The sequence below is a fragment of the Anastrepha ludens genome, chromosome 4, assembly GCF_028408465.1.
Source record: "Anastrepha ludens isolate Willacy chromosome 4, idAnaLude1.1, whole genome shotgun sequence".
Lineage (NCBI taxonomy): Eukaryota > Metazoa > Arthropoda > Insecta > Diptera > Tephritidae > Anastrepha > Anastrepha ludens.
The window spans coordinates 93713425-93738729 of NC_071500.1; the positions used below are offsets into that span (position 1 = coordinate 93713425).

At 39.8% G+C, this 25305-nt stretch overlaps 2 protein-coding genes across 7 annotated transcripts in view; one reads left to right on the forward strand and one right to left on the reverse strand.

Annotated features, from left to right (window-relative positions):
* The window catches only part of LOC128860221 (sodium-independent sulfate anion transporter), a 47125-nt gene extending 35785 nt beyond the window's left edge, over positions 1–11340 (forward strand). For 4 of the 6 annotated variants that reach the window (XM_054097574.1, XM_054097573.1, XM_054097575.1 and 1 more), the window contains exon 11: positions 772–1499. In XM_054097574.1, the coding sequence (XP_053953549.1) occupies positions 772–896 (125 nt within the window). In that variant the 3' untranslated portion in view covers positions 897–1499. Of the gene's footprint in view, positions 1–771; positions 1500–8166; positions 8680–11125 lie in introns of those variants that run through there. The other 2 variants (XM_054097579.1, XM_054097577.1) reach the window with 2 other exon arrangements.
* A 91-nt stretch (positions 11341–11431) lies between these two features.
* Positions 11432–25305, reverse strand: part of LOC128861916 (protein TANC2) — a 93564-nt gene continuing 79690 nt past the window's right edge. Inside the window, exons 4-7 of the mRNA XM_054100293.1 lie at positions 19581–20055; positions 15904–16164; positions 12446–15651; positions 11432–12374 (exon numbers count right to left, since the gene is read on the reverse strand). Of these exons, the coding sequence (XP_053956268.1) occupies positions 11994–12374; positions 12446–15651; positions 15904–16164; positions 19581–20055 (4323 nt within the window). The 3' untranslated portion in view covers positions 11432–11993. The remainder of the gene's footprint in view (positions 12375–12445; positions 15652–15903; positions 16165–19580; positions 20056–25305) is intronic.

Sequence of the window (25305 nt, forward strand, 5' to 3'; positions counted from 1 at the left end):
CAAAAAACTTTCATTCACTCTCTGCTGAAGGTGGTTTCTACACCAGTGCTCTAGTGTTATTGGCGCTCGGCTTGCTGGCACCCTACTTCCAATACATTCCAAAAGCGGCATTGAGCGCAGTTGCAGCAGCTGAGAACACACATTCACTCTCTGCTGAAGGTTGGCGACGGAAAGTCTATGCGGAACCCATTTTCCCAGCTTTGAAACCTTTCCCAACTGAACCAGGTGCCTGTGAACTGTTCCATGCGATGAGTTTAACCTATGAGCTATCTTATCGACTGTTAAATTTGGCTCAGCTTCCACGAGTCCGAGCAAGGCGTCGAAGTTAAAAGACTTCAGGACGACCAGCACGCGGGGCATCCACCACGTCGCAGTTACCACTTCGGAATTTTGAAAACCACTTTTGCGCAGTCCTTACACTCACGGTATCCTCTCCGTGAACAGTGTTTATTTCTGCAGCAGCAGTTGTTGAATTTTTACCACTTTTATAAAAAAAATACAAAATATGACTCTTATACGCGTTCGAAGATTTCATTTTATTTTTTAATAACACGTGTTTCTATCCGCGATTAAAAACACTTGTTGAATGCACAATATATCAAAGAAAATATAAATAGTTCCGTCATATTCCGCGAATAAGTTTTTGTATGCAAAAATCGTACAAAAGTGAAATTATGGGTAAAATACGCACGAACTTATGGACTGACCTGATACGTAAATATCAATGGTTTATGTGTGTGTGATTGTTTTGTTCTTCCAATTACCCCTTAGCGGCATCGATCGATGATCATCGTTTGCAAGTTACCATTCCACTAATTTCCGCACGTACCAAATTAAATGGTGGCGATTCAACAACAATTGATGGCGGTGGCGGTGGCGGTGGCGGATGCCTGTAGAGTTGTTTAATTTTGATAGAATATGAAAATTTTTGAATTTTTTAGTCAAAGAAATTCAACTATATAGTATGTATGTATATTTAATTAAATATTTTGAGAACTCTCTCAATGGGAGAAAGAATTCTCTCTGCAACAATTTTGGCTAATGCTGTTATAAGTATTTTTTGCACGGATATTTCCATTTGGAAATGTATGTGTAAACACATATTATACACACATCTTTACATCTTTATTAACTGAATCTTGCGAAAAGATGCTGTTTTGTAATGTTTTAATTTAAGTTTTGAAAAAGCCTTTAAAAGGCTAACTTTTAATTCCATGACGTTTTAATTTGAGATGAGTGCCAATCGTACTCGATTAGAATAAATGAAAATTGTATGTAAATGATAATTATTCATATCTCTCTTAGCTTTCGAGCTATCGAAATTAAAATAAAATGTAAACTGTGTTCATGCCCGTAGTATTTAAAAAAAAAAGCAATTACATTTCTGAGTTCAACGGCCTTTTCGTCCTTAAATTTACAATATTTTTTGTAAAGCGTTTTTCAGTTAGAGCGCTTCAACTTGTTTTTTTAATAAAACACAAGCGGTTTGACTTTATTAACTAATTTTTTTTTTTTATTATCGAGTTTGAACACATACATTTAAGTATGAAATTCGATTTCTTTTGCATGACCACCGCGTGCACGTTTTACGAAGTCCAATCGTTGAACCCAATTTTCGACCACTCTTTTGCATAAATCGGCCGAAATTCCAGCAATTTCGGGTTCAATATTGGCTCTGAGCTCACAAATCGTCGCCGGCTTATTACTGTAGACCAATGACTTCACATAACCCCAAAGAAAATAGTCTAGAGGCGTAAAATCACCCGAGCGCGGCGGCCATTCGACCGGTCCATTTCTGGAAATAATGCGCTCATCGAACTTACTCTTCAACAAATCAATTGTAGCGTGTGCTGTGTGGCTTGTGGCCCCGTCCTGTTGAAACCACATGTCGTCTAAGTCCATACCATTCAATTGCGGCCAAAAATAATCGTTTAACATGTCGCGGTATCGATTTCCATTCACAGTAACGTGGCGATCGTTCTCGTCAACGAAAAAATATGGGCCAATTACGCCGCCGGCATGTAAACCGCACCAAACAGGGATTTTTTCGGGATGCAACGGTGCCTCATGAATCACGTGTGGATTGCTTTCTGCCCCGTAACGCATATTTTGCTTGTTGACAAAGCCATTGAGCCAAAAGTGAGCTTCATCACTGAAGATGATTTTTTGGAATTATTTGGATTTAAAGTAGCAGCAACAGAACGATTATTTTCATAAAAAATTTGCACGATTTGCAATCGTTCCTCAAGTGTGTAGCGTTCTATGATGAAATGTATACTAATGAAGTTTACAAATGACAAGCGAAAAATAAAAAATATTGCGTCGTTCGCCCTCCCTATCGGAAAAAAGTTGAAGCGCACCTATTGAAAAACGCCTTATTTATATACTTACATTTTTTTATGAAGATACTTTCGCTACCATCTGGCATTATCGTCTTTTAAACAAATTTGTTTTGAAATGCTCTTAATTTCAGTATTTCGAAAAATAAATGGCTATCGAAAATCTTAATTCGTAGGTTCTATAATAAAATATTAAAAATAATTTTTTCCATATTTCGGATACCAAAAAAATTAGTTACAGATTTCTGAAGTTTAAAAACCAAAAAAATATTTTTTTTTTGTTTTGTTTTGTTTTTTTCGGTAATTGATATACATATGTATGTATGCAAACATTTTATTTTATTCTTTCAATTTCTGTATGTATTAAAATAAATTTCGAATTTTTATAAAAAAAATTAATTTTATTCTTTTCTTTCAATTTCTGTAAATAAAAAGTTAAATAATATTTGAATATCGAGATTTCAGAAAATATTGCTCTAAATTTGCGTTGCCTGTAAAATGAAATTGAACATATGGTTAATACATTTTTTTTTGTAGCGGCATCTACCCTGTCAGATTTCAAAATAGATTAACTCCCAAGTGGAGTGAACAAGGAAAAAAAACAAAAAATAAATAAATTTTTGAGTCTCGACATCTCGAAAACTAAGCAAAGCATAAGAAAATGTATTTCTTATTTTGCCATTTCAATAAATTAAAAGAAATAAAACAAAACCGCATTTTTAAACAAAAAAAAATTAATTTTATTATTTTCTTTTAATTTCTGTAAATGAAAGTGAAAAGTGAAATAATATTTGCGTTTCCTGTAAACAACATAAATTAAAACTAGAACATTTTTTGAGTCTCGACAGCTCGACAACTAAGCGAAGCATAAAATAAAACCGAATTTTTATACAAAAAAAATAAAAATAATAAATAATAGGGTATATTCAGAAACGCATTATAAAAGCGCAGTAATTGCAGCGCTGGCAGCACTGCCAATGTGACAAGTGTTGCAATTGATAGATTGGCAGTATTGAAAATTTTCCTGCAAATAATGCGCGACGTTTGATACAAAAATGGCGTTTTTGAACGCGATGCATTTGCAGTACTGCCATATTTGCATTTCTGAACGCATTGCCAACACTGCAAAAGTACGTTGCGCATTATAATGCGTTATTGAATATACCCATAATAAAATTAATAAATAAAAAAAACAAATTCTTAAGTAAAAGTAAAGTAAAATTAAAAATAAATACATTTTTGAGTCTCGACATCTCGAAAACTAAGCGAAGCATACGAAAATGTATTTCTTATTTTGCCGTTTCAATAAATTAAAAGAAATAAAAAAAAACTGAATTTCCATGCCTCAAAAGCTAACGAAGAAAGTTGGGATAATTTTAGTTTTTTCTTATCGACTTCTAGAGAATTATAATATAATATTTGGTTATCTTATTATTTTATTCCTATAGGGAACACAGATCCTTCTAGCAGATTCCTTCATCCTTACTTTTGTTTATTATTTAAGTTCTTTTCTCACACTTGGTTTTCGGTCGACTTTTGTCCCGTATTTCATTCAATTATTTTGTTAGTTAGTGTAAGTTAATTTATGCACAAATTTGTTAGTTTTTATGAATGAATATTTGTGTTTTTGCAACCATTATGTAAAAATGTAAATAAACATGCATATGGTGGTACAAGATGTTTTATAAAGTTTTATGTATACTTTCATAAATTAAAATTGTTTAATTTTGTTTTATTAAACAAATCCAAATTTCGAACTTGAGGTTATTTCTTAGAGGAAGCGGGCAACCGCGGTAATAGCGCAGACACACGAACACAAATTTAGCGAAGTCCTCAAACCATCTGTGCGATCCTTCTGCCAGAAAAATGTGAAACACACATGGCGCTTCAAGCAGTAAGATGGCGTTGTTCTTAAGCAATGACAGGTGGAAATTCCCACAACTTAGAACTGATAGCGGCAGGCTAATCACCTACCCTGTCAGAAATCAAATAGATTAACGAAACAAACGCAAGACAAGTTTTGTCGAGGCCCTATGCTCACAAGAGTTGTGAACAAGAAAAAAAAGATAATCTTATGACACTAAGACTTCCGACATTTGTTCGTCGCAGCTACGAGTTAGAAAAAATAAATCTAAATGAGCTCAATCAGCAAAAATGCGACGCAAACTATAGCCATTTGGCTTGAATTCTTGCACGAGCTGTTTCAGACACGCAACCCAAGATTCTTGCGCAAAATTTTCCACGTAGTTGAAGTACAAGGACCAAGCAGTTGAGAATGACGACGACAAATCGACATTTCGGCGTCTTCTTCAACACTTCGCTCTACGAATTTCGCGAACAGATGTATTATTTATTCGAATCGCAAGCTGCCCGAATGTGGCTTGCAGGTATTTTGGCCCACTCGCTGAAAATGGATTTTTTCAGCGCCTCGAGACTGATGAATCTTTTAGTTCCAAAATGGCCCAAAGAGAATAATCCATCGGCTTCCCATCTGGTGAATTCGACAGCCATTGTGTGGACGTTATGCAGTTCGGAACATTGTTTTTTAGCTTTCCATGGTTCACTCGAGCTTTGTGAGACGGTGCCGAGTCCTATTGAAACGCCCATGGTTTGCCACCGAAATGTTTCTCTGCCCACGGCTTCAAAGCAACCTCCAGAATACTTTCCCAATAATATTTCGCATTTACCTTGACGCCAAGCTCGATGAAAATGATTGGAGAGTGCCCATCTGCGGTTACAGTGGCCCAAACCATTACCTGTGGCGGGTGCTGTCTCCTGGTGGCCAATCGATGACTCAAATTCTCGTATGAACAGTCGGTCAAATAGACCCTATCGTTTTGGGAGTTTACGAATTGCTCAATTTGAAAAATTTTCTGGTCAGAAAACACAAAGTTGCAAAGCAACTCATTCACTCTCTCAAGTCTGACTTGTTGCTGCTTTGGTGTGATATCATGCGCCCTTTGGATCTTGTAAGGCTAGACTTTGAGATTTGATTTGTTATTTCAGTATGCGGCGGATGCTATGGTGAGCTATTTTCAGTTCTTTCGCCATTCGAATGGCACTTCGTCGGGGATTTCGTTCAAGTCGCTTCTTCACTTTTGAACCATTTCACGTGACGTTGCAGTCTTTTGATTTCCACCTCCATGACGTTTCGCGATGCTACCAGTATCATGGTAATGCCCGTGCATCAGCTGCTCGAGCGGTCTGAAGTTGGTTACATTTTGAGTGCCGGACCCTGTATAGTAATTCCGGGTCGTTCCGGTAACGTAGAACCGACTGTCGGGGGAACGTCGTTTTCGTCGTTTTTCGACGACGTTCCTAGATTCGAATTCAACATAAAAACTATAAGAAAAACACAAATATTAATATAGTGTTAAAAATATATATGTATGTATATCAATAAAAAAATGTTGGAATTTAAACAATTCAAAACAAATTTGGTGAATGCAGTATTAAAAAACCACAGAAGAAGAATTCCATCCAACGAAGAAATTCATATTAATTGAAAATGTTATTAGTCGTACTCGAACGATTATTCGCTTTGAATAGAATAAACTAAAAAGAGATATTTTATGCTTCAATACATTTTGAATTGTCTAATCAAACACGTCATTGAGTGCCGTAAAATATGACCAAAATTTCGAATCAAGTTTTATTCGATATTCGATCGAAATTGCAAGTAGAAGCAGTACTCGTAAGTACGCGGTTCCCAGCAGAAGCGCCTAATTTTTAAAAGCATCGATACTGGACACTGAAAAGCACTCAAAAGTACTCAGTGCTGGAAATTGAACGTTGAAAATCGTACTCTCGTACTTATATACTCGTTCTCATGGACGTGAAAAATATTTAAGCATCAAATTGTATTCCGCATGGAAGAAGAAAAATAAAAAGACATACTAGCCAAGCTGTTAAATGCAATTAATTGTGAGTGCTTTTTTTTCAAGAGCTATAGGAAAGTTTTTCAAAAAAACACACGTAAAATTCAGAAAAATGTATGAAATTTTTATTTAAATCAATAGTACAGTCCATATAATTTAATGTTTGAAGATTATTTCATGCAAATGTTTACCGCGACTGCGCTTCAAATGGCCCATCCGCTTAGCCCAATTTTGGCATACTCTTTCCAATGTTTCGACCGGTATCTCACATATAAATGCTTTAATGTTATCTTCCAATGCGTTAATTGAAGCAGGCTTGTCTGAATAGACATGAGCTTTAACATAGCCCCACAAAAAATTATCTAAAGGCGTTATATCGTACGATCTGAGTGGCCAATTGACAGGTCCCGAACGTGAAATAAAATGTTCACCGAACTCGCCTCTCAACAAGTCCATTGTTACGCGAGCTGTGTGGCATGTGGCACCGTCTTGCTGAAACCACATGTCATGCAAGTCAAGCTCTTGCATTTCATTCACAGTTACGTTACGATTCGCAGCATCTTTGAAGAAGTACGGTCCAATGATACCTCCAGCCCATAAACCGCACCAAACTGTGACCTTTTCTGGATACATTGGCAGCTCTCTCTTGCAATTCTTTTGGCTGATCTTCACTCCAAAATCGACAATTCTGCTTATTTACGTACCCATTGATCCAAAAATGAGCTTCGTCGCTGAACACAATTTTTCGACTTTAAACTTTCTTAACAGAACACGCATTTTTATAATAAAATTCAATGATTTCCAAGCGTTGTTCGTTTGTAAGACGATTCATGGTTAAATTATAGACCAAACTGAAGATGTTTGACAGTGAAACAAAACACGAAACGTGCGTCAGCTATATAAACCAACTGTTTAAAAAGATAGGAGCTAAAAAATCACCCGTTAGCTGCGTAAGCAAATGTGTATTAACCCATTAACGCCCACTTCTCTTTGTTATTATTAGTGGTTATTGGCGTTGTACGTAATTCTGAGAGGTGTTCATTATTTGAAATTTTAGTAGTGTTAAAATAAAAATTGTCGATATTATGAAAATAAATGCCACTTTTTACTTTTTCACGATTATTTTATACTTATTTTTCAAAGTAGATTTTTTTTTTAGCTCAGTAGGGAGCAAAAATAACAATAATAACACAGGCCTGCGAAATTTAACTTTTTTCAGTTTCTAGAATGGCTGTACTCGTTTCTTGTAGTTTTTTATGCGCTGAAAACGAATCTGACCTTCAAAATGCTCCATCACGTCAGGATTTTTGGTAAATGAAGCCTAAAAGGTCAAAAAATGGCCATTTTAGCCATTTTTGATAATTTTTTTTGGGATAGAAATTTTTTTTTTCAATTTTCGACGAAAAGGTTGCATAGTACAACTCTTTAGCTTTAAAACCCATTTTTTTAAATTATTGTACGATTTTTTAAAAAAAAGTTATGACATTTTGAAATTAACAGTTTCAGTTACGCCAATAGACGTTATCCCAACGTATACGTAACTGAAACTGTTAATTTCAAAATGTCATAACTTTTTTTTTAAAAATCGTACAATAATTTTAAAAAATGGGTTTTAAAGCTAAAGAGTTGTACTATGCAACCTTTTCGTCGAAAATTGAAAAAAAAAATTTCTATCCCAAAAAAAATTATCAAAAATGGCTAAAATGGCCATTTTTTGACCTTTTAGGCTTCATTTACCAAAAATCCTGACGTGATGGAGCATTTTGAAGGTCAGATTCGTTTTCAGCGCATAAAAAACTACAAGAAACAAGTACAGCCATTCTAGAAACTCACCCTCGCAGGACTGTGTAATCAATGGTAATTGCGTTTGGTGTGGTAATCGATTAAAGAAGCTTATATTTATTCATTAAATTTAAAACTTTTTTATTAACTAAATAATTTTCTTTTAGGTTGTGCAGTCACCTGTTTTTATCACTGAAAAAATGATTTGGTAAAAAGAACTGACTTCTTGGTTTGACGAAGAGGACTCAAATTATATATAGAAACTCGCCAACTATTTCAATTAATTTTCTAAAGGGTGGTTAAATTTCAAGGGCCGGTATTGATTTTGAATAAAATATAATTTTTTAGAAAATTATTGTCATTTCTCTTTATTATGATAATATTGGTATGGCTCAATTACGCATGGAACAAAATATTGGCCAAATGGCCGCCGCGGCATCGGCGGCACACCTCCATCCGATGGTCCAAATTTTCGATGATGCTGAGGCATAATGAGGTTCTATGCCGTTAATGTGACGAATTATCTCAACCTTTAGCTCTTGAATTGTTGCTGGCTTATCCACGTACACCTTTTCTTTCAAATAACCCCAAAGAAAGAAGACCAACGGTGTCGTTGACGTTTAGGTGAGGTTCACATTCAACATCGGCCCTTGAAATTTAACCACCCTTTATATGCTACATACATACATACATTCTGTCAAAAAAAATTTCGGGAATTGTTCATTAAAAAGCGCGCGTCACACACATACCTACTACATTTTTTTTGCTGAAATGCTGGTAAAATTGTCCTCTGTTTATCTATCTATTTGAGCGTGATCTGTCAATTAGCTTATTTTTGGCGTTTAATTATATCAGTCATCCGCAGGTGTGCTCTGCGATTTTCATTACGGATAAAAATATCGAGCAAAGAATTTATCTTAAATTTTGTGTTTGGAACGGGATTTCGAGTGCCGAATCGTTGAAAATGTTGCAGAAACCATGAGGCGAGTGTGCTTTATCAAAAACACGGGTCTACGAGTGGTATAAGGCTTTTGCACAGGGCCGAGAAGTCCATCTTCAACGGATGAAAACAAAGTCGTCGACAAAGTCAAGGAAATGGTGCTGGAAAACCATCATTTAAGTTTGAGGGAGGTAGTTCGTGACCTTAGTGTGTCTCACGAATCAATTCCGGCACGAGACGCCAAGACGCGTGGCTGCTCAACGCGTTCCTAGAGAGTTGAATTTCTTTCAAAAAATTCATCGGAAGAAGGTGGCTGACGACATGCTTGAGCCAGTGAATTCGGACCCAACGTTTATCGAGCGTATCATAACAAGTGATGAGACGTGTTTATATGAGTTTGACATGCAAACCAGTCAACAGGCGGCTGAATGGCGCTATCCACATGAGCCGAAACCCAAAAAACCATGTCAAAGTCGGTCAAAAGTGAAAGTGATGCTACTCGTTTTCTTTGGTTATCATTGTGTTGTGCACTCGGAGCTCGTTTCAAATGATTCTACGGTAAATACAGAATAGTATTTGGAAGTTATGTGACGTTTGAGTGAGGAACAGCAAAATTTGTGGAAATAAAACTCATGGATCTTGCACCACGATAACGCACCGTCTCACAAGGTTCATATTGTGAACACTTTTTTGAACTCACCAAATATCATTGTAAAACCACTGTATTCACCGGATTAAGCCACCTGTAACTTTTTCCCGTTCCCAAAACTAAAATTGCCACTCCGCGGACGCCGCTTTGAGTCGATAGAGGCATAGGCCATTAAGGAGAATTCGCTGAAGAAGCTGAAGAAGATCTCTATAAAAGCGTTTAAAAGGTGCTTTGACGACTGGACTAATCGTTGACATACTTGTATGTGTATTGCTTCGAATGGCGCCCATTTTGAAGGCGACAAAATAAATTTTGATGATTAAGCAATTATTTTGCTTTTTATTGAACATTTCCCGGTACTTTTTTGACAGAATGTATGTATATACGAAATCAATTTATACATAATTGTCACGTAAAATAATACTCTTGACAGACCTATGGCAAAAAACTACGAGCAAATACCAGTTGTGTGCCACCAAATATCCAAGGCGAATTGAGTGAGATTCATCATCTTTGGCAAATTAAGGGTGGTTAAGTTTTAAGGGCCGGTGTAGATTTTGAATAAAATACAATTTTTTTTTAGGAAATTATTGTCATTTCTCTTTATTATGATAATATTGGTATGGCTCAATTACGCATGGAACAAAATATTGGCCAAATGGCCGCCGCGGCATCGGCGGCACATCTCCATCCGATGGTCCAAATTTTCGATGACGCTGAGGCATAATTGAGGTTCTATGCCGGTAATGTGCCGAATTATCCCATCCTTCAGCTCTTGAATTGTTGCTGGCTTATCGACGTACACCTTTTCTTTCAAATAACCCCAAAGAAATAAGTCCAACAGTGTCAAATCACATGATCTTGGCGGCCAATTGACATCGCTGTGACGTGAGATTATTCGGCCATCAATTTTTTCGCGCAAAAGAGCCATTGTTTCGTTAGCTGTGTGACAAGTGGCACCGTCCTGTTGAAACCACATATCGGCCACATCCATATCTTCCAATTCGGGACATAAAAAGTTCGTTATCATCTCACGATAGCGAACACTATTCACAGTAACTGCCTGACCGGCCTCATTTTGGAAAAAATACGGCCCAATGATGCCGCCGGCCCATAAACCGCACCAAACAGTCAGTCTTTGTGGGTGCATTGGTTTTTCGGCAATCACTCTTGGATTATCATTCGCCCAAATGCGGGAATTCTGCCTATTGACGAATCCACTGAGGTGAAAATGTGCCTCATCACTGAAGATGATTTTCTTTGAAAATTGGTCATTTACTGTTGCCATTTCCTGCTACCATTCTGCCCATTGACGACGCGTTGCTCGATTGTGTATCTTTCCATGGTTCAAATTGAGTTAGTCTGAAAATGAAAAATGTCAAATGAAATGTAGAAAAAAAACTTGACGTTTAGGTGTGGTTCACATTCAACATCGGCCCTTGAAATTTAACCACCCTTTACCTTTATCAAGCGAGTGCCATTTTGATAGTAAAAAAATTCGCTAAATATGTTTTTTCTGATATTATACTAAATGCAGTTAAAAATCGCATCAACATTTGGCTTTTCAAACTAATCTTTCAAAGTGTCCATAAAAAAAACTGTAACTACGAAAAGACAAAAATGGAAAAGTGCGAAATCGAATCTTATTTATTATGGCGGGTAAATTTCTTCTCGACGTTGTTATTGTTGTTGTATCAGCAAAAACATTTCCCATATTAGTACGGGATGTGCTGCTGGAGTGACACTTTTGAAATAAAAACACGCAAATACTTTTAGTTTTTTTTTCTTATAATTTGTTCAAATTCACAGTTTTAAAATGTCTATAAAGTAAAATACAATTGAATGAATTTTTACATGCAGATGAAAACGTTGATTTTTTTATTTTATATTTTAATGAATTGCTAACGTAAGTATTATAAAATATATTTTATATTGAATTATTGCAGAGCGGAGAAACATAGCAGAAAGAGTGTGAAAGAACGAATAAACACCGGCAGCAAGAGATTTTTATTTAGCTTTTAAAAATATTTTTAGGGACAGATTAGCGTAGCTTTTTCTTGCTCTTCCGCAGATTAATTAAGTTTTGCACAAATTTGCAATAATAATAAAATACAAGAGAAGCACAAACACAAATAAATACAAGGCATTTAAAATGTAAACTTAATAATTTTTATAAGTATGTATATATATAGGCAGCTACGTTAACTAAAAAAAACTTTTATTTCAATAATTATTATTATATTAAAAATGCTGGCTGCGCCAAATCTTTAGCTCCATTTTAAAGAAATGCAGTGCAAAATAAGCTTAATAAAAAACAAAAACCAAAAAACGAAATAATTTTAAAATAATAAAATCTTAATTTGCAAAAATTCACTTCAGCTTGTGTGCCATATGAGCCGCACACGCTACAGATCCGAACTCTCGTTCTGCGTTGGCAAGCCCACGACGCCTAAATCAGCACAGCTGAGCGCATACTCTTCATAAGCATTAGCGCTGGCGCGCGCTGCTACGCCACTACCACCTGCACCACCTCCGTTTCCTACGACCGTGCACGATTCGCTGCTGGTGCGTGCTAGCAGCTCGGCCTGTATGCGCTTTAGCACTTCGACAACCTCGGCTGAGACGCCACTTTGCATTGCCTTCTGCATGGCTTCGTTGGCATCGACGAGCGCCTCGTGGAAATCGCCGCTCTCCATGCGCGACTTGGAGCGTGCATAATAGCCCTCATAACTGGCGGGTTTCTGAGCGATGGCTTGCGTAGCTAAATCGATGGATTCGTCAAGTTCCTATGAGCAAAAAAAAAAAATAATAATAATAAAAAATGAATTCAACTAATCAACCATTTGTTGCTACTCACATTTAACTTTCGCTTGCAGCGCGACAGATTCAGCAACAGATTCGTGCGCAGCTGCGCAAATATTGCGCTTCGCTCTAGCAAATTCTCCAGGCACGAGATCTTACGCAATGCATATTGATAGCGATGCGCCGCATCGTGAAAACGGTTCTTCCGATACAACACATTGCCATCCTCCAGCAATTTGTTCAGCAGCACTACCAAAATCTCCGGTTTACCCATGGCCATGCTCCACGTGGTCGGCCCTAGTTTTGCGCCGCGTCGTAGAAATACCTGCACCACCTGTATGTTGCGGCATGCAATGGAACGATCTAACGGCCGCATGCCATTCACGTCGATGTGCTCTATGTTGGCGCCCTGCTCTAGCAAGTAAAGCACCAGTGCCGCAGAGCCTTGGTATGCCGCCAAGTCGAGCGGCGTGCGTCCATTGTTGTCCGCATGGTTGCGGTTGCAGCCGCGCTCGATGAGACACTTGGCGGCGGCTTGACGACCGCGCAAGCATGCCCACGAGAGCGCGGTAAAGCCCTCCTCATCCTGCGCCTCCAACGAAGCACCGCGTTCGATCAATAACTCCAGCAGCTCGATGTGCCCCTCTTCAGCGGCAATCATGAGTGGTGTTTTGCGCGCTGCGGTCACCGGCTCATCGATGTCGGCGCCGTTTTGTATCAGTTTCTCCACCACCGCCCAGTGGCCTTCCTTCACCGCCAGCCAGAGCGCAGTGAAGTCCTGCTTGTTGCGCGCATCAATGCGTGCGCCTTTCGATAGCAATATGGCAACCGCGTCGCTGCAACCATTACGTGCGGCTGCTGTTAGCGGCAGATCGCCGCATGCCTCATCCATTAGATTCACATTGATGCCGTCGATTTCGAGCAGATCCTCAACTATTGTCACATGATCTTGTGCAGCTGCTGCGATCAGTGATTGCTGTAGTCCCACTGCCAAGCTGACATCGTGCGAGTTTGGACGTGGCGTCCAGTCGCAGGCCAGTAAATATTTCACCACGTTCAAGCGTCCAGTACGCGCCGCATGCACGAGCGCGCAACGCTGTGTTGTGTCGGTCTGACCCAAACTGCTGCCCGCGGCGACAAGCAAACGCACGACGTCTGCATGACCGCGTATAGCGGCCAGTATAAGCGGCGTGCAGCCTTGGCTATTCGTTAGACTCACATCGGCACCAAATTCCAGCAGCAAGCTCACCATCGGCACTATGCCCTCATGTGCTGCAATGCAGAGTATTGTGGCATCGCCCATAAACTCGGTGCGGTAGTGTGGCGAAGCACCCGCCAATAGTATTAAACGCGAAACTTTCAGATTTGGACTGTAAACGTTGCGTAACGAGCCGAGCGCTGCAGATATGTTGTCGGTGACTGAAGCGACCCAGAATGATTGCATATCGCGCGGTAGTTGCGGTCCTTGACAGTTGCGATAGATATGCGCCTTCAGCATGTGATGGCCGAGCTCCATGGTCTGCTCTGGATCGAGTGGCGCCTGCATGCGCGACAAGCGAAACGCGATGGCTGCATGCCCCAGACGAAAATCGCAGAGAAATTTCGACGATTCGCCTTCGTCGCGCCTAATCAACCACTCGCGGAAGTACGAGTGAAAGAACATGTACGTGTTGTCGATGCGACGTATGAGAAAGCCGTCCAGCAACTTGAAGCGCTGTAGAAACTCATCCCAGCTAAGCACCTCGTCCGTTTTCATGGCGCAAATGGTGTAGTAGATTTCGTTTAAGGTGAGCGGATACAATGCAGCTAAACAGACATTGAGTATGGGCGCGGCCTTTTCGAAGCTGCTGTTGGTGGGGAAACGCAGATTAAAGTGCAGTAAAAAGATTTGCGCCAAGCTCACTGGCAATACTTTGTAGCTGGTCGATTTGATCACCAACTGTCCGCGTTCGATAAGGTCGAGTATCAGCTTGGCGTACAACATAGAGCCCTTCGTCAGCGCTTGCAAGTGACCAATAAACTTAAGCTGTCCACTGCTGTGATCCTTCACAGCCGCAATATTGTTTTGTATTTCTACGCTGTGGTTCACACGGAATGTGATGTAGTCCAGCATGTCTTTCTGTAGCAGATCATTGGAGGCCCAGCTGTCGAGCGTCATTTTCGTATACGATAAGCCTTTGACGAATTCTAACATCTGCGTGCGCACCGTGGCAACCACTTTCAACCATGACGGAAAATGTTGCGTCATCTTGGCAAGAAATGTGGCGATCGTATGCCCGTGATCAGGACGATGGTACTCTGCCTCGCACAACGCATCGACGAGTATGACGCATGTCTTAGTCGGTATCTTGCCGGCACGCTTTAGCACAATTAACGGCTCCAAAATGGCCATGCGCATGACACGTTCGGCATCAGCAATACACTCCTTTACACTCAATATGTCCTGTAGGTGCGGCTCGCTGAGCAAGTACTCACGATAGGCCTCCAGCTGGGGTGCCTGACAAAGCTGTGCGGCTAACGAGTGTACAAAATCCGGCACCAGACAAGTGAGGTTCGAGTCGGCCTGACAGAAGTGATAGCCTACAATGTGTGCGGCCAACGCACGTATACGATCATGGCCGAGATTGATGGGACAATAGATGCCATCTGGATCGCTGGTGCTATTGCTGTTCTTGCGTCGTCCGAAACACGAATACTCTACTAGCTGCAAGATGAGCGCCGTTTTTCCAGTACCCGGATTACCGTTGATCAGCACACCTGGCGTCTCGGTGCCGGTAAGTATGTTGGAGAGTTCGCGCAGTAGCCACTGACGTCCAACAAATGGTGGATCCGGCTCGGGAAGTGGTACTTCGAAAAAGAGTGGCTTCAAAGCCAGCTGCACTGGTTGTACCGTAGCCGGCTTGTAGATTGCATTACGCTTGCCGGCGCCACCTGCCACTTGGCCAGTGCGTGCCGAACGACGTACGCCTGTTTTGCGTGCTTTCACCGGGAATACTTCGCTGTTATCCGTGGATACGGACAAAGCATTCAACTTGCCAGCCAAGCTGAGTGTGTCATCCTTGGTGATCACGGAGAGTTGAGAGCCAAATGCGTTGGCGCAGCCATTCGATAGCGTCTGTTCGGGGCTGACATTCTGCGACGAGCTGCTGCTGGTTGTTGTGTTCGTATTGCCATTCTGATCGCTGTCCAGCAGCAAACCGAGACGGGCACGCAATTGATCTTTTTGCTTCTCAGCAGCAGTTAGCGCATGATCATCGTTGCCTGCGGAAGAGAAAGAAGACACAAATGGACGCGTTAGAGCAGGTACGAGTTTTGTAGAAAAGAAAAACCATGCAAAAAGTGCAAAGAGGGTGGTAATGTAGAAAAAAAAGAAAAATGTAAAACATGCAAAAAATGAAAGAAACATGCACACATGGGCTCCGGGGAAGCTTCCCTAACTGCACAACATGCAAATGAGCTCAACACAAACAGCAACAAAAACAGTAATGTAGTATGGGTGGAAAGTGCTCGTGCCTGCAAATTGATTAAGTCCCGCATCCGAAGAGTTAGAGTTGACGCTCCATAATGACTTGATTTTACCAAAGACCAACGATGATAGATGCCCAGCATAGACTGATGTGCCGGCTAGGCTTAGGCGATTCAGTCTATTCTCACTGCCCGCTGTTGTCGGTCTGGTTGAGGCGGCGCTCACATTGTTACTGACCTTCTGACGACGGCGACGTGTAACCGCTGAATCGGAGCAGGTCGAAGTATTTAAAGCGTTATTGTCTTTTCCTGTAAAATTTTGTAATTGCGATGAATTATGAAAAGCTGATGAAATGTTTACGAGTAAATGCAAATAATTATGAATTGTTAGTGAAAAGAAGAAGTAAATGTTGATATTGGTAAGTGATTCACTAAACTAAACATAAAAATGCCATCGGATTTAGATGAAATATTGTGGGTTATAAGGTATTTCACATTTTTTCACAGAAGTTTTATGGCAAAAAATCAAACAAAAAAAAAACATTTCTCAAATAGGTATTAACATCTTTTAAGAGTCAATAGTTTTCGATCCGATTTACGTAAATGAAGCGGAACATTCTCCACTCACATTCCTTCAAGGGAAGAGTAGGCGGGGTGCATCATTTGGAATCAGGGCATGGCAAATATATGTACGGATGGCTCGAAGTTGGAGGGAAGAGTTGGTGGGGGAGTATTCTGCAAGGAGCTTCCCATCAAGCTCAAATTTAGGCTGTTGTGTTTTCCAAGCAGAAATAGCTGCAATTAAGGAAGCTGTGGATTGGCTTCTCGCTTCTGTAATTACAGTAAAGGAGGTAAATATCTACTTCGACAGCCAAGCGGCAATTAGAGCCTTGGGCTCGCTGTTTGTGCATTTGACATTAGTCGGAGAATGCCTGACTTCCCTCTCGATTGTATCGGAATACTTCGATATTAGGCTAATTTGGGTGCCCGGTCACAGCGGCATAGAGGGAAACTACTGGGCCGATGAGTTGGCCAGACAAGGAACCCTTGAGACGGCTTCATCGCAATATGAGAAGATTGGAATTCCCTTAAGAACGTGTGCGCTCGAGAGAGCCTCTAAGGCTAACAAAGCCACAGCTATCGAATTTGGTAGGTATCCTCACCGGACACTGTCCGTTAGGTGTTCATGCGGTGAGGCTTGCGTCAAGCCCTTTCTGTAGAAGCTGTCTGGAGGGCGAGGTGGAATCATCTCAGCACCTTCTTCTCAGCTGCCCTGTTCCCGTCGGGCCAAGGTTTAAGCATCTGGCTTTCGTTTTTTCGCTACACCTGCGAATATTGCGCGTAAATATAACAAATCTGGTGAAATTCATCAGCATCTTGAAGCGGTTAACACAAATATAAATCGCCACTCGTTGGCCGTTATCCTCAAATCCTCTAATTCAAACCAAGGATTCTTTCTTGTTGTATATCCGACTCCTTGCATAATTTTAGCGAAATCGAAGACCATGAAACAGAAGATCGTTGCGTTTAATTTGGGTACAACCATTCCAAAAACCTTCTGAAATGGAATAGTCTTCATTTGAAAACCTTCATTTGTACTAAGAGAAGCTGTGCAAATGTATGCTGTTTCTATTTGTATCGGGGGACTTAGTCGAATAATTAATTAGACCTTATCAAAGGACGGTAGTATGCCCGTTTACATACAGTCCAGTACTGAGCGAATGCAATCCATTTCTATGGTTCGGACTGCCTTTTTGAACGATGACTAAGTTCTGCCCATCGGAGGAGCAAACCTTTTAGAAAAGCTCTGGGTTGGAATAAGGTGTAATGCGAATTATGCCGAAGCTCAGCCTGGCTGGGGACCCTGATTTAAAAATAGCTCAGTCGCGAACCGAGTGCTTCGGACACCTGTTTTAAGATTTAACCACCAAGACGGCCCTTGAGTGACTAGGCAGCTCAAAACAAGTTACAAATACAGGCAAAGAGAGACTTCTTAAGCATGTCCGTCCCTCTAAGCAGGCCTATTACGGAAAGAAGGCGGCCATTAGGGTCTATTCTAAGTTAAGAGATCTGCCAGCGGATCAATTAACAGAAGAACAGGCCAGTTCTGTTGAATGAGCAAAGGGAGTGGTATTCAGCTTGGGAAACCGGCGGAAACTGCTCCAAAAAGACACAGATTGGCTGAGCACACAGGGGAAAGGCGTTGCCAAAAAAAAAAAAAGCAGGTGGCCATAGGTACCTGTTGTTTAGCGAAGTAGTGAAGGTTGGCGGTGAGGCACTGGCCATCGTTGTAAGAGCGGAGGTGGAAGGGACTATCCTCAAGGAGAAATGGAGTTGGATTGAGGAAGCTATTGCTGAAGTCTACCTTCAGGTTCTACCTATGGCATAAAGTGAGTGCCACGTTTGTACACTGTTGACCATCATTAAGACAACGCACCGTGTCAAAAGTTAATCAAAACAATAGCAAAACCACATGAATTCAGCTTCTAATTGCTCCCACATTCACTGTATTCACCAGATTTGGGTCCCAGCGATTACTGGCTGTTCGCAGACCTAAAACAAATGCTTGCCCGTAAGAAATTTCGTTCGAATGAAGAGGTGATCGCTGAAACTGAGGCCTATTTTGAGGCAAAAGATAAATTGTGCTACAAAAGTGGTATTGAAATCTTAGTGGCGTGGGAATGATTGCGTTGCTCTTGATGGAAATTACGTTGATGAATAAAGCTAATTTGGAATAAAAAAAACGTGTTTTCTTTGTTAGTCCCGGGACTTTTCAGCCGATGCGCTAAGTATGACAGAGACTTCCGATCGAAAGACCATTGACATTACACCTAAAGTAGTAAAACATCTACAGTTACTGTCAAAGGCCATCCAGCTCCATTCCCTTTTTCATTCTTGCAGCTGTCGTTATAGATCGTACAGTGTAGTAGTTTCTGGAATGGTTTTCAGGTTCCATGTTGAGTGAATTCGCGCTGTGTTTGGCTGTACGATGACTCTCGCAGGAGCGTACGTGAGAAATTCATATGGGCGTTGCCTTTGGGCTATAAAGTTTCAAGATGTCAAGTTTGCAGTAAAATTATTCAATTTCGTAAATTTACACTTACAGTAAAAAAATATATATAGGTTTACATATATACATATGCACTTAAATATAATATTAATAATTGTTTGTCAGCCCACTTTCGAATCTCTGCCCATCTCCAAACCCATAAATATTTTCTAATATTTAAAGTCTATTTGTCTGCCTTTCTTTGCACTACCACGAAATGGTCAGTCCGGCGATGACACTACTAAATTTTTTGTTATCCATTAGCCATTGACCTCGACCCCAACTGCACGTGCAGTCAACAAGCCGCGCGTTTGTACTTTACAAGTACTGCTACACAAGTAAATATGTAATCGAGTAATGGTTACTTTCACAGCCACAAATCAAAGGAGCGACCGACAAAGGCAATGACAGTTAGTTGGCCAGTTCAACGATTGGCTAACTAACAGCCTTTCGCCGCTCACCAGCAACTGCTGCTTAGAAGTGACCAAACCAAATGAAGCAAATAAACGTTTAAATGTTCACCTTCAACACCTCAACCACTACTCAACACCCAAACCAATAGGCACAACAATGAAAATCCATCAAATTTGGCGAATATGCAAAAGTGCTTGAATTGAGTGAGTTGCCAAGTTGCTAGTAGTGAAGTTAAACTGCTAGGACGTACTGAGAGACTTACCATCGGCGAGTATCGCTGCAGCGGCATCTGTTGGCCCACCACCATTCGATGCGGTGCGACGGTGTCCGGTCAGAGCGCTGCGCAAATTCTTGTGATTAAAGAAACGTCGCCGTGTCGGTGGTGTGGCAAATGAAGATGCATTGATTACATCGCCGGCATAATGTGGCTGTTGTAGATGTTGATGTTGCTGAGACTGAGACTGTGGTGTGTTGTTGTAATGGATATTGTTGATATTAGTATGACCGTTGTTATTGCTGCTGCTTGCTGTGCTGCTGACGGTATTGCTGTTGCTAACGCTGACGCTGCCACTGCCGCTACCGCTGCTGCTGCTAATAGTATTGTTATTATTATTGCCGGTTTGGTGTATGTCCGCTGTAACGGTATATGTTGTCTGCGATGCTGCCAACGCTTTAGGCAATTTACCAATGCTGGCATAGCGATGATATTCCGGGGATATGGACTCCTGCCGGTTATGCTGCAAAGACAAGGAAAAAAAACAAAAGGGGTGAATATATAGAAAATATTTAAAAAGTAAAAAAAACTGTCTTCCAAAACACAAATAAATAAATGAAAAAATTTTGATATGCATTAAGTCAGGTGTGGAAGGGGTCTTTAAAGGAAGTGTAAAGCTTTCTAGAAATACTAAAATTTTCCAACAAGAAAATCGTAATCAAATTTGCTAGCCGCTTGTTGAGCATTTCAAGCAAATAAATATTATATACGAGTGTAACCAACAACAACAAACGTTTGCTGCCTGTCTGTTATCGTTGATGAAAGTTTTAGTGCGAGTATTCTATCCAAAACGAAGACGAATGGTGCGAAGCCATGCCTCCATAGATGTGTGGTTATGCTAAAGCATACATGCCCAGCTTCACCTTTGCACCGCAGTGGTGGCGATGTGGTTTGTTTTTGTCGGAGGCGCGCATATTGCGAAGTTAAGGGGTTTGGGGTAGTCAGAATTTTCAAAAAAATTGGATTTTTGTGTTTGCATTTTCTTGAAGTATAATATCTTAAAAATGGTGCGTATAAATTTGAAGTGAATCCGATACACAATTTTTGAGTTATTCAACAATTAACAGCGCGTGGGCGCTCCGGAGCCGATATATATATATATATATATATATATAATTGCCGCGTACACCCTTTTTGGGTGTTTGGCCGAGCTCCTCCTCCTATTTGTGGTGTACGTCTTGATGTTTTTCCACAAATGGAGGGACCTACAGTTTCAAGCCTAGCAGGCAGATATGAGGAGCTTTTTTATGGCAGAAATACACTCGGAGGTTTGCCATTGCCTGCCGAGGGGCGACCGCTATTAGAAATAACTTTTTCTTAATTTTTGATCTTTCACCGAGTTTCGAACCGACGTTCTCTCTCTGAATTCCGAATTGTAGTCACGCACCAATCCATTCGGCCACGGCGGCCGATAACAAATTTTTAAATGCGTTTTTCTCAAAACTATGTTTTTTGAACTGATGATCACTGTAACTTAAAAACCGCTTGGTAGATTTCAATAAAATGTATACAAAAAAAAAACTCGTGGCTGATCGAAAGAGTTTTTTTTTTAAAATTTGGCTTTTGTTTAACAATTAATCGTCGATTTTTTTCTCAAAAATCTGAAAAATATTTCCTGAGGTCACCATATTGTTAATTTTAAAAAAGAAGCTTCGATTAGGTACAATGCTATCTTTTAATAAAACTAATTCCTCTTGTCCGATCGATTTTAGATGAATCTCTTGTGACGAACACCGCAAGGGACTTCTGAAGAAACGGGCTCCACACAAACAGCGATAACTTTTACAATTATTAATGTTTTTTTGAAATTTTGCGAAAGTCAAGCGGAAATATGATGTATTAATGCTATGTTTTCATTTTTGTAAAATAGAGTAGCAAAAAAAATTTACTAGCAAAAAAAAAAAAAATATTGAAAATCATCATTTTTTCGGGCTTCTGACTGCCCTTAAACCCTTAAATGGTAATTGAAACTAAAAATTAATAATAAACGAAATATTCCTTTGCAGAGGGGTTATTTTCAATGATGTACCACTCAACGTGGAACCGTCAATAGACAAAAAAATCGTTTAAAAATCAATTTTCTTATTCGTGCTCTCCATTCGAAATTGCCTTTCGATGCGGCGATGGTAGCGACTTAAAAAGGCGTTCATGAGTGTAATTAAACTAATTTCTGTATATTTTGTGCCATAACTTTTTGAATTTAAGTTATGTAGTCAAATAGGACGCCTTTTAATATACTAGGTTGTTCAATAAGTTTTGAGGTTTGATAAAAAAAAAACAGAATTTTATGGTTTGAAATACACTTTTTATTATTCAATATAGTCTCCCTGAACATCAATACAATTGTTCCAATTAGATTCCAATTTATGAATTCCATCGCTGAAGTGAGAACCTGGAAGGACCGCAAAATACGTTTCCACAGCTGTTATGACTTCGTCATTTGATGAAAAACGCTTTCCACTCATGCATTTTTTTAGATTCGGAAACAGATGGAAGTCGCTAGGGGCCAAATCTGGTGAATACAGTGGATGCGCCAACATTTAAAATTTTAATTCATGGATTTTAGCCATTGAAAAAATCTTTTTGTGACACGATGCCTTGTCCTGATGAAGAAGATTTTTTTATGTTGCAAAGTTTTTCACGAATTTTTTCCTTTAGTTTCTCCATAAATTTGTGGTTTATCTCTTGATGTTGTTGCACCAATGGCGGACGCTCCACCTCTTGACAACAGATACACTTTTATGAGGAGCTTTTCCATGCGGAAAACGTACTCGAAGGTTCACCATTGCCTGCCGCGGGTTGAGCGCTACTAGAAAATACTCTTTATATCATTTGGTGTTTCCTCGCCGCCGTTTCGAACCGAGGCAAAAATCCACTCGACTACGGCGGCCAATACAAAGTTGAAAAATTGAAAGTGGCAAGAAAATCCGAACGTGAGGATCAAAGCAAAAAAATAAAAAATTAGAAAAAAAAATGTATGCTATTAAAAATCACTCACAGCCAGTCAGTGACCGTTCAGTATAAGCGTCTATCGCTCTATGATCGAAATTTAACAATGAATGAATAGCCCACAGCCGATAGTAAAAATAAAGCACATTTAACATTCATCTCCTCTTGAAATTCATTGTAGTTTCCTTTCCATGCGTCTCTGTGCATGTCGTCATGAAGACTTAGCGCGCAGTTCATGCACCGATTAAAAATTATCGCTACAATAGCGCCATCTGTTTCGTGGGTAAACAAGAAGCAGCTGATTCACAAGTTCAACATCTTTTCGATGCCGGGTTTTTTTAATAAAATGAGTTGTGACGTAACTACTTTGTGTTCCTCAACTAAATCCACTGGAACGACCTCCCCTTTGGCAGCGAAGATTTTGCCAATTTTTTGCTTTCGAATGTCTTCCATTATAATTTTTTATTACAAACCTATCATAGTAGTTACTATTATATAAATAAATGCGTAATATCAAAATTATATTGAGAAAATGTAAGCAAATTTATTGCATTGACAATTTGATCTGACCGTTTCGTATTGACAGGAAGTTGACTAAACGAAAGTGATATAATTTATAAAAATTACTCGGTTGCTCAATAAGTTGTATGCTTTCATAAGAGAGAGCGTTGCTAGTAGTCTAAATTTTGTTCATTCTTTGTTTAAAAGTCATTTAGTATTCACTGTATTTTCTGCAATGGAAAAAATCAAGTTTTGTGCAGTGATTGAATTTTTTTAGGTTTAAAAGCAAAGGATATGTATGAACGAATGCTGAAAGTATATGAGGACTTTCCCCATCAATTAGTACAGTAGAAAGAAGGGTTGCTGAATTTAAACGTACAAGCCTTGAAGACGATCCACGTCAACGACGTCCAGAAACAGCAACAACATCAGAAAAAAAATATAGGATATTGTATTGAAAAATCGTCTAGTGGCTGAAAGAGTTTTACTAGAAGCCCTAGGCATCTCATGGGGCAGTGTAAGAAATATTTTGACTGAAGCATTGGGTTTCAGAAAGCTGTGAGCACAATGGGTGCCGCATTTGTTCGTTTTCAAAAAGACAAAGTGCATTTTGTGCATCAGTTCATTACTATGGATGAGTTATACCAAATGGAGTTTGACCCTTACGTTTCTTTGTAGTAGACATCTTGTAATACGTCTGCATCTTTTGCGAATCTAAGTAAACACTGAAGCTCTAACCCCGAGAGGCATTCTAACTTCTCATATTATTAAGCTCCTAAGCATTTCAATCTGATTCTAGCTAACGCAGGGCAAGAACATAGAAGGTGCTCTAGCGTTTCCCTCTCTTCCAGTTCATTGAAAAATCTTCAGCTATCATTGTTTGCAATTCCCATCTTGTATGCATGTGCCGCTAGCAAATTGTGACCTGTCAGCATACCTATGGTAGTTCTGCTTTCTTTTCTAGACAAGGCTAGTACGAATCTGGCGGATTTATCTGCATTCTATGTGCACATGATTTGCGCGGTTTCGCAAGTGGCTAGATTGTTCCACCTTCCATCTATCCCTCTTGGCAAACTCATCTACAATTTCGTTTCCTACAATGCCCTTATTTCCGGGTACTCAATAGATGTGCAACCGTCTGGCTACGGCTATGGCTTCTCTGCTTTTTTAGATGAAATTTCATATGAGTTTATTGCTTTTATCGCCGCTTGGCTGTCAACGCATACATTTATTTTGGTGTTGTTTGATGTCTTTGCGCATGCAATTTCCGCAGCCTTACCTACATCAAAGACTTCTGCTTCAAAGATACTGCAGTGGTCGGGGAGCTTAAATGGCTGCCTGATGCCTAGCTGTACGCAATAGATCCCTGCCCTACTCTGTCTAACATTTTCGAGGCATCACTAAATATATTAAGAGTATTTGGGTTAAGTTTTATTCCACTTTTCCATCACTCCTCTTCTATTGTTGTTCCGAATTTTTTCACACAATTGCATTTCGGAGTCATATAGTCCGTCTGAACCCTGTAACTCAATAAATTATGAATTATATTACTGTAAAAAAATAAATTCTGAATATTATTGTAACCTTTTAGAACAGGTGAAGGAAAAAATTCGTGAAAAAAACCAGTTTGCAAATGAAAAAATTATTTTTCATCAGGACTAGGCTGTGTCACAAGAGCATTTTGAGAATGGCGAAAATCCATTAACACGTTCCCCGTCCGCTGAGCCACATATGGTTCAGGAAACGTGCGCCTGATAAACACTGATACGTTCTTGAGCCATATGTGCGTCAGGGGGTATATGAAACTCCTAAAGCAAATTATTTGACTGGACGTAACGGAACTGTACAGTTTCTGCACTGGACGTGCTGGTACGATAATAAAGTAAAAACAAATTATTCAAAAAACCCTGTTGGACTTGTCGGTCAATTTTGCACTTTTATATTGGGACAGGGAACGTGTTAATTAAAGTTCGAATTCTTGGATCTTCCACACCGTATTCACTAGATCTAGCCCCCAGTGACTTTCATCTGTTTCCGAAACCTAAAAAAATTAATGCGTGAAAAGCATTTTTCATCAAATGTTGAGTTTGTTTCAAATTCCTTGCACTTTTAAAGTTGCGACCGTTGAGGTTGTTTCTAAATGAGCTTTAAATGACGTAAGGCCCATTTCAAATACCGCTATCTCGAAAAGAGGGAGCGAATTTGAAAAGACGGAGGACACATTTTAGAACTTATAAGGCCCCAATTAATTAACATCAACTAT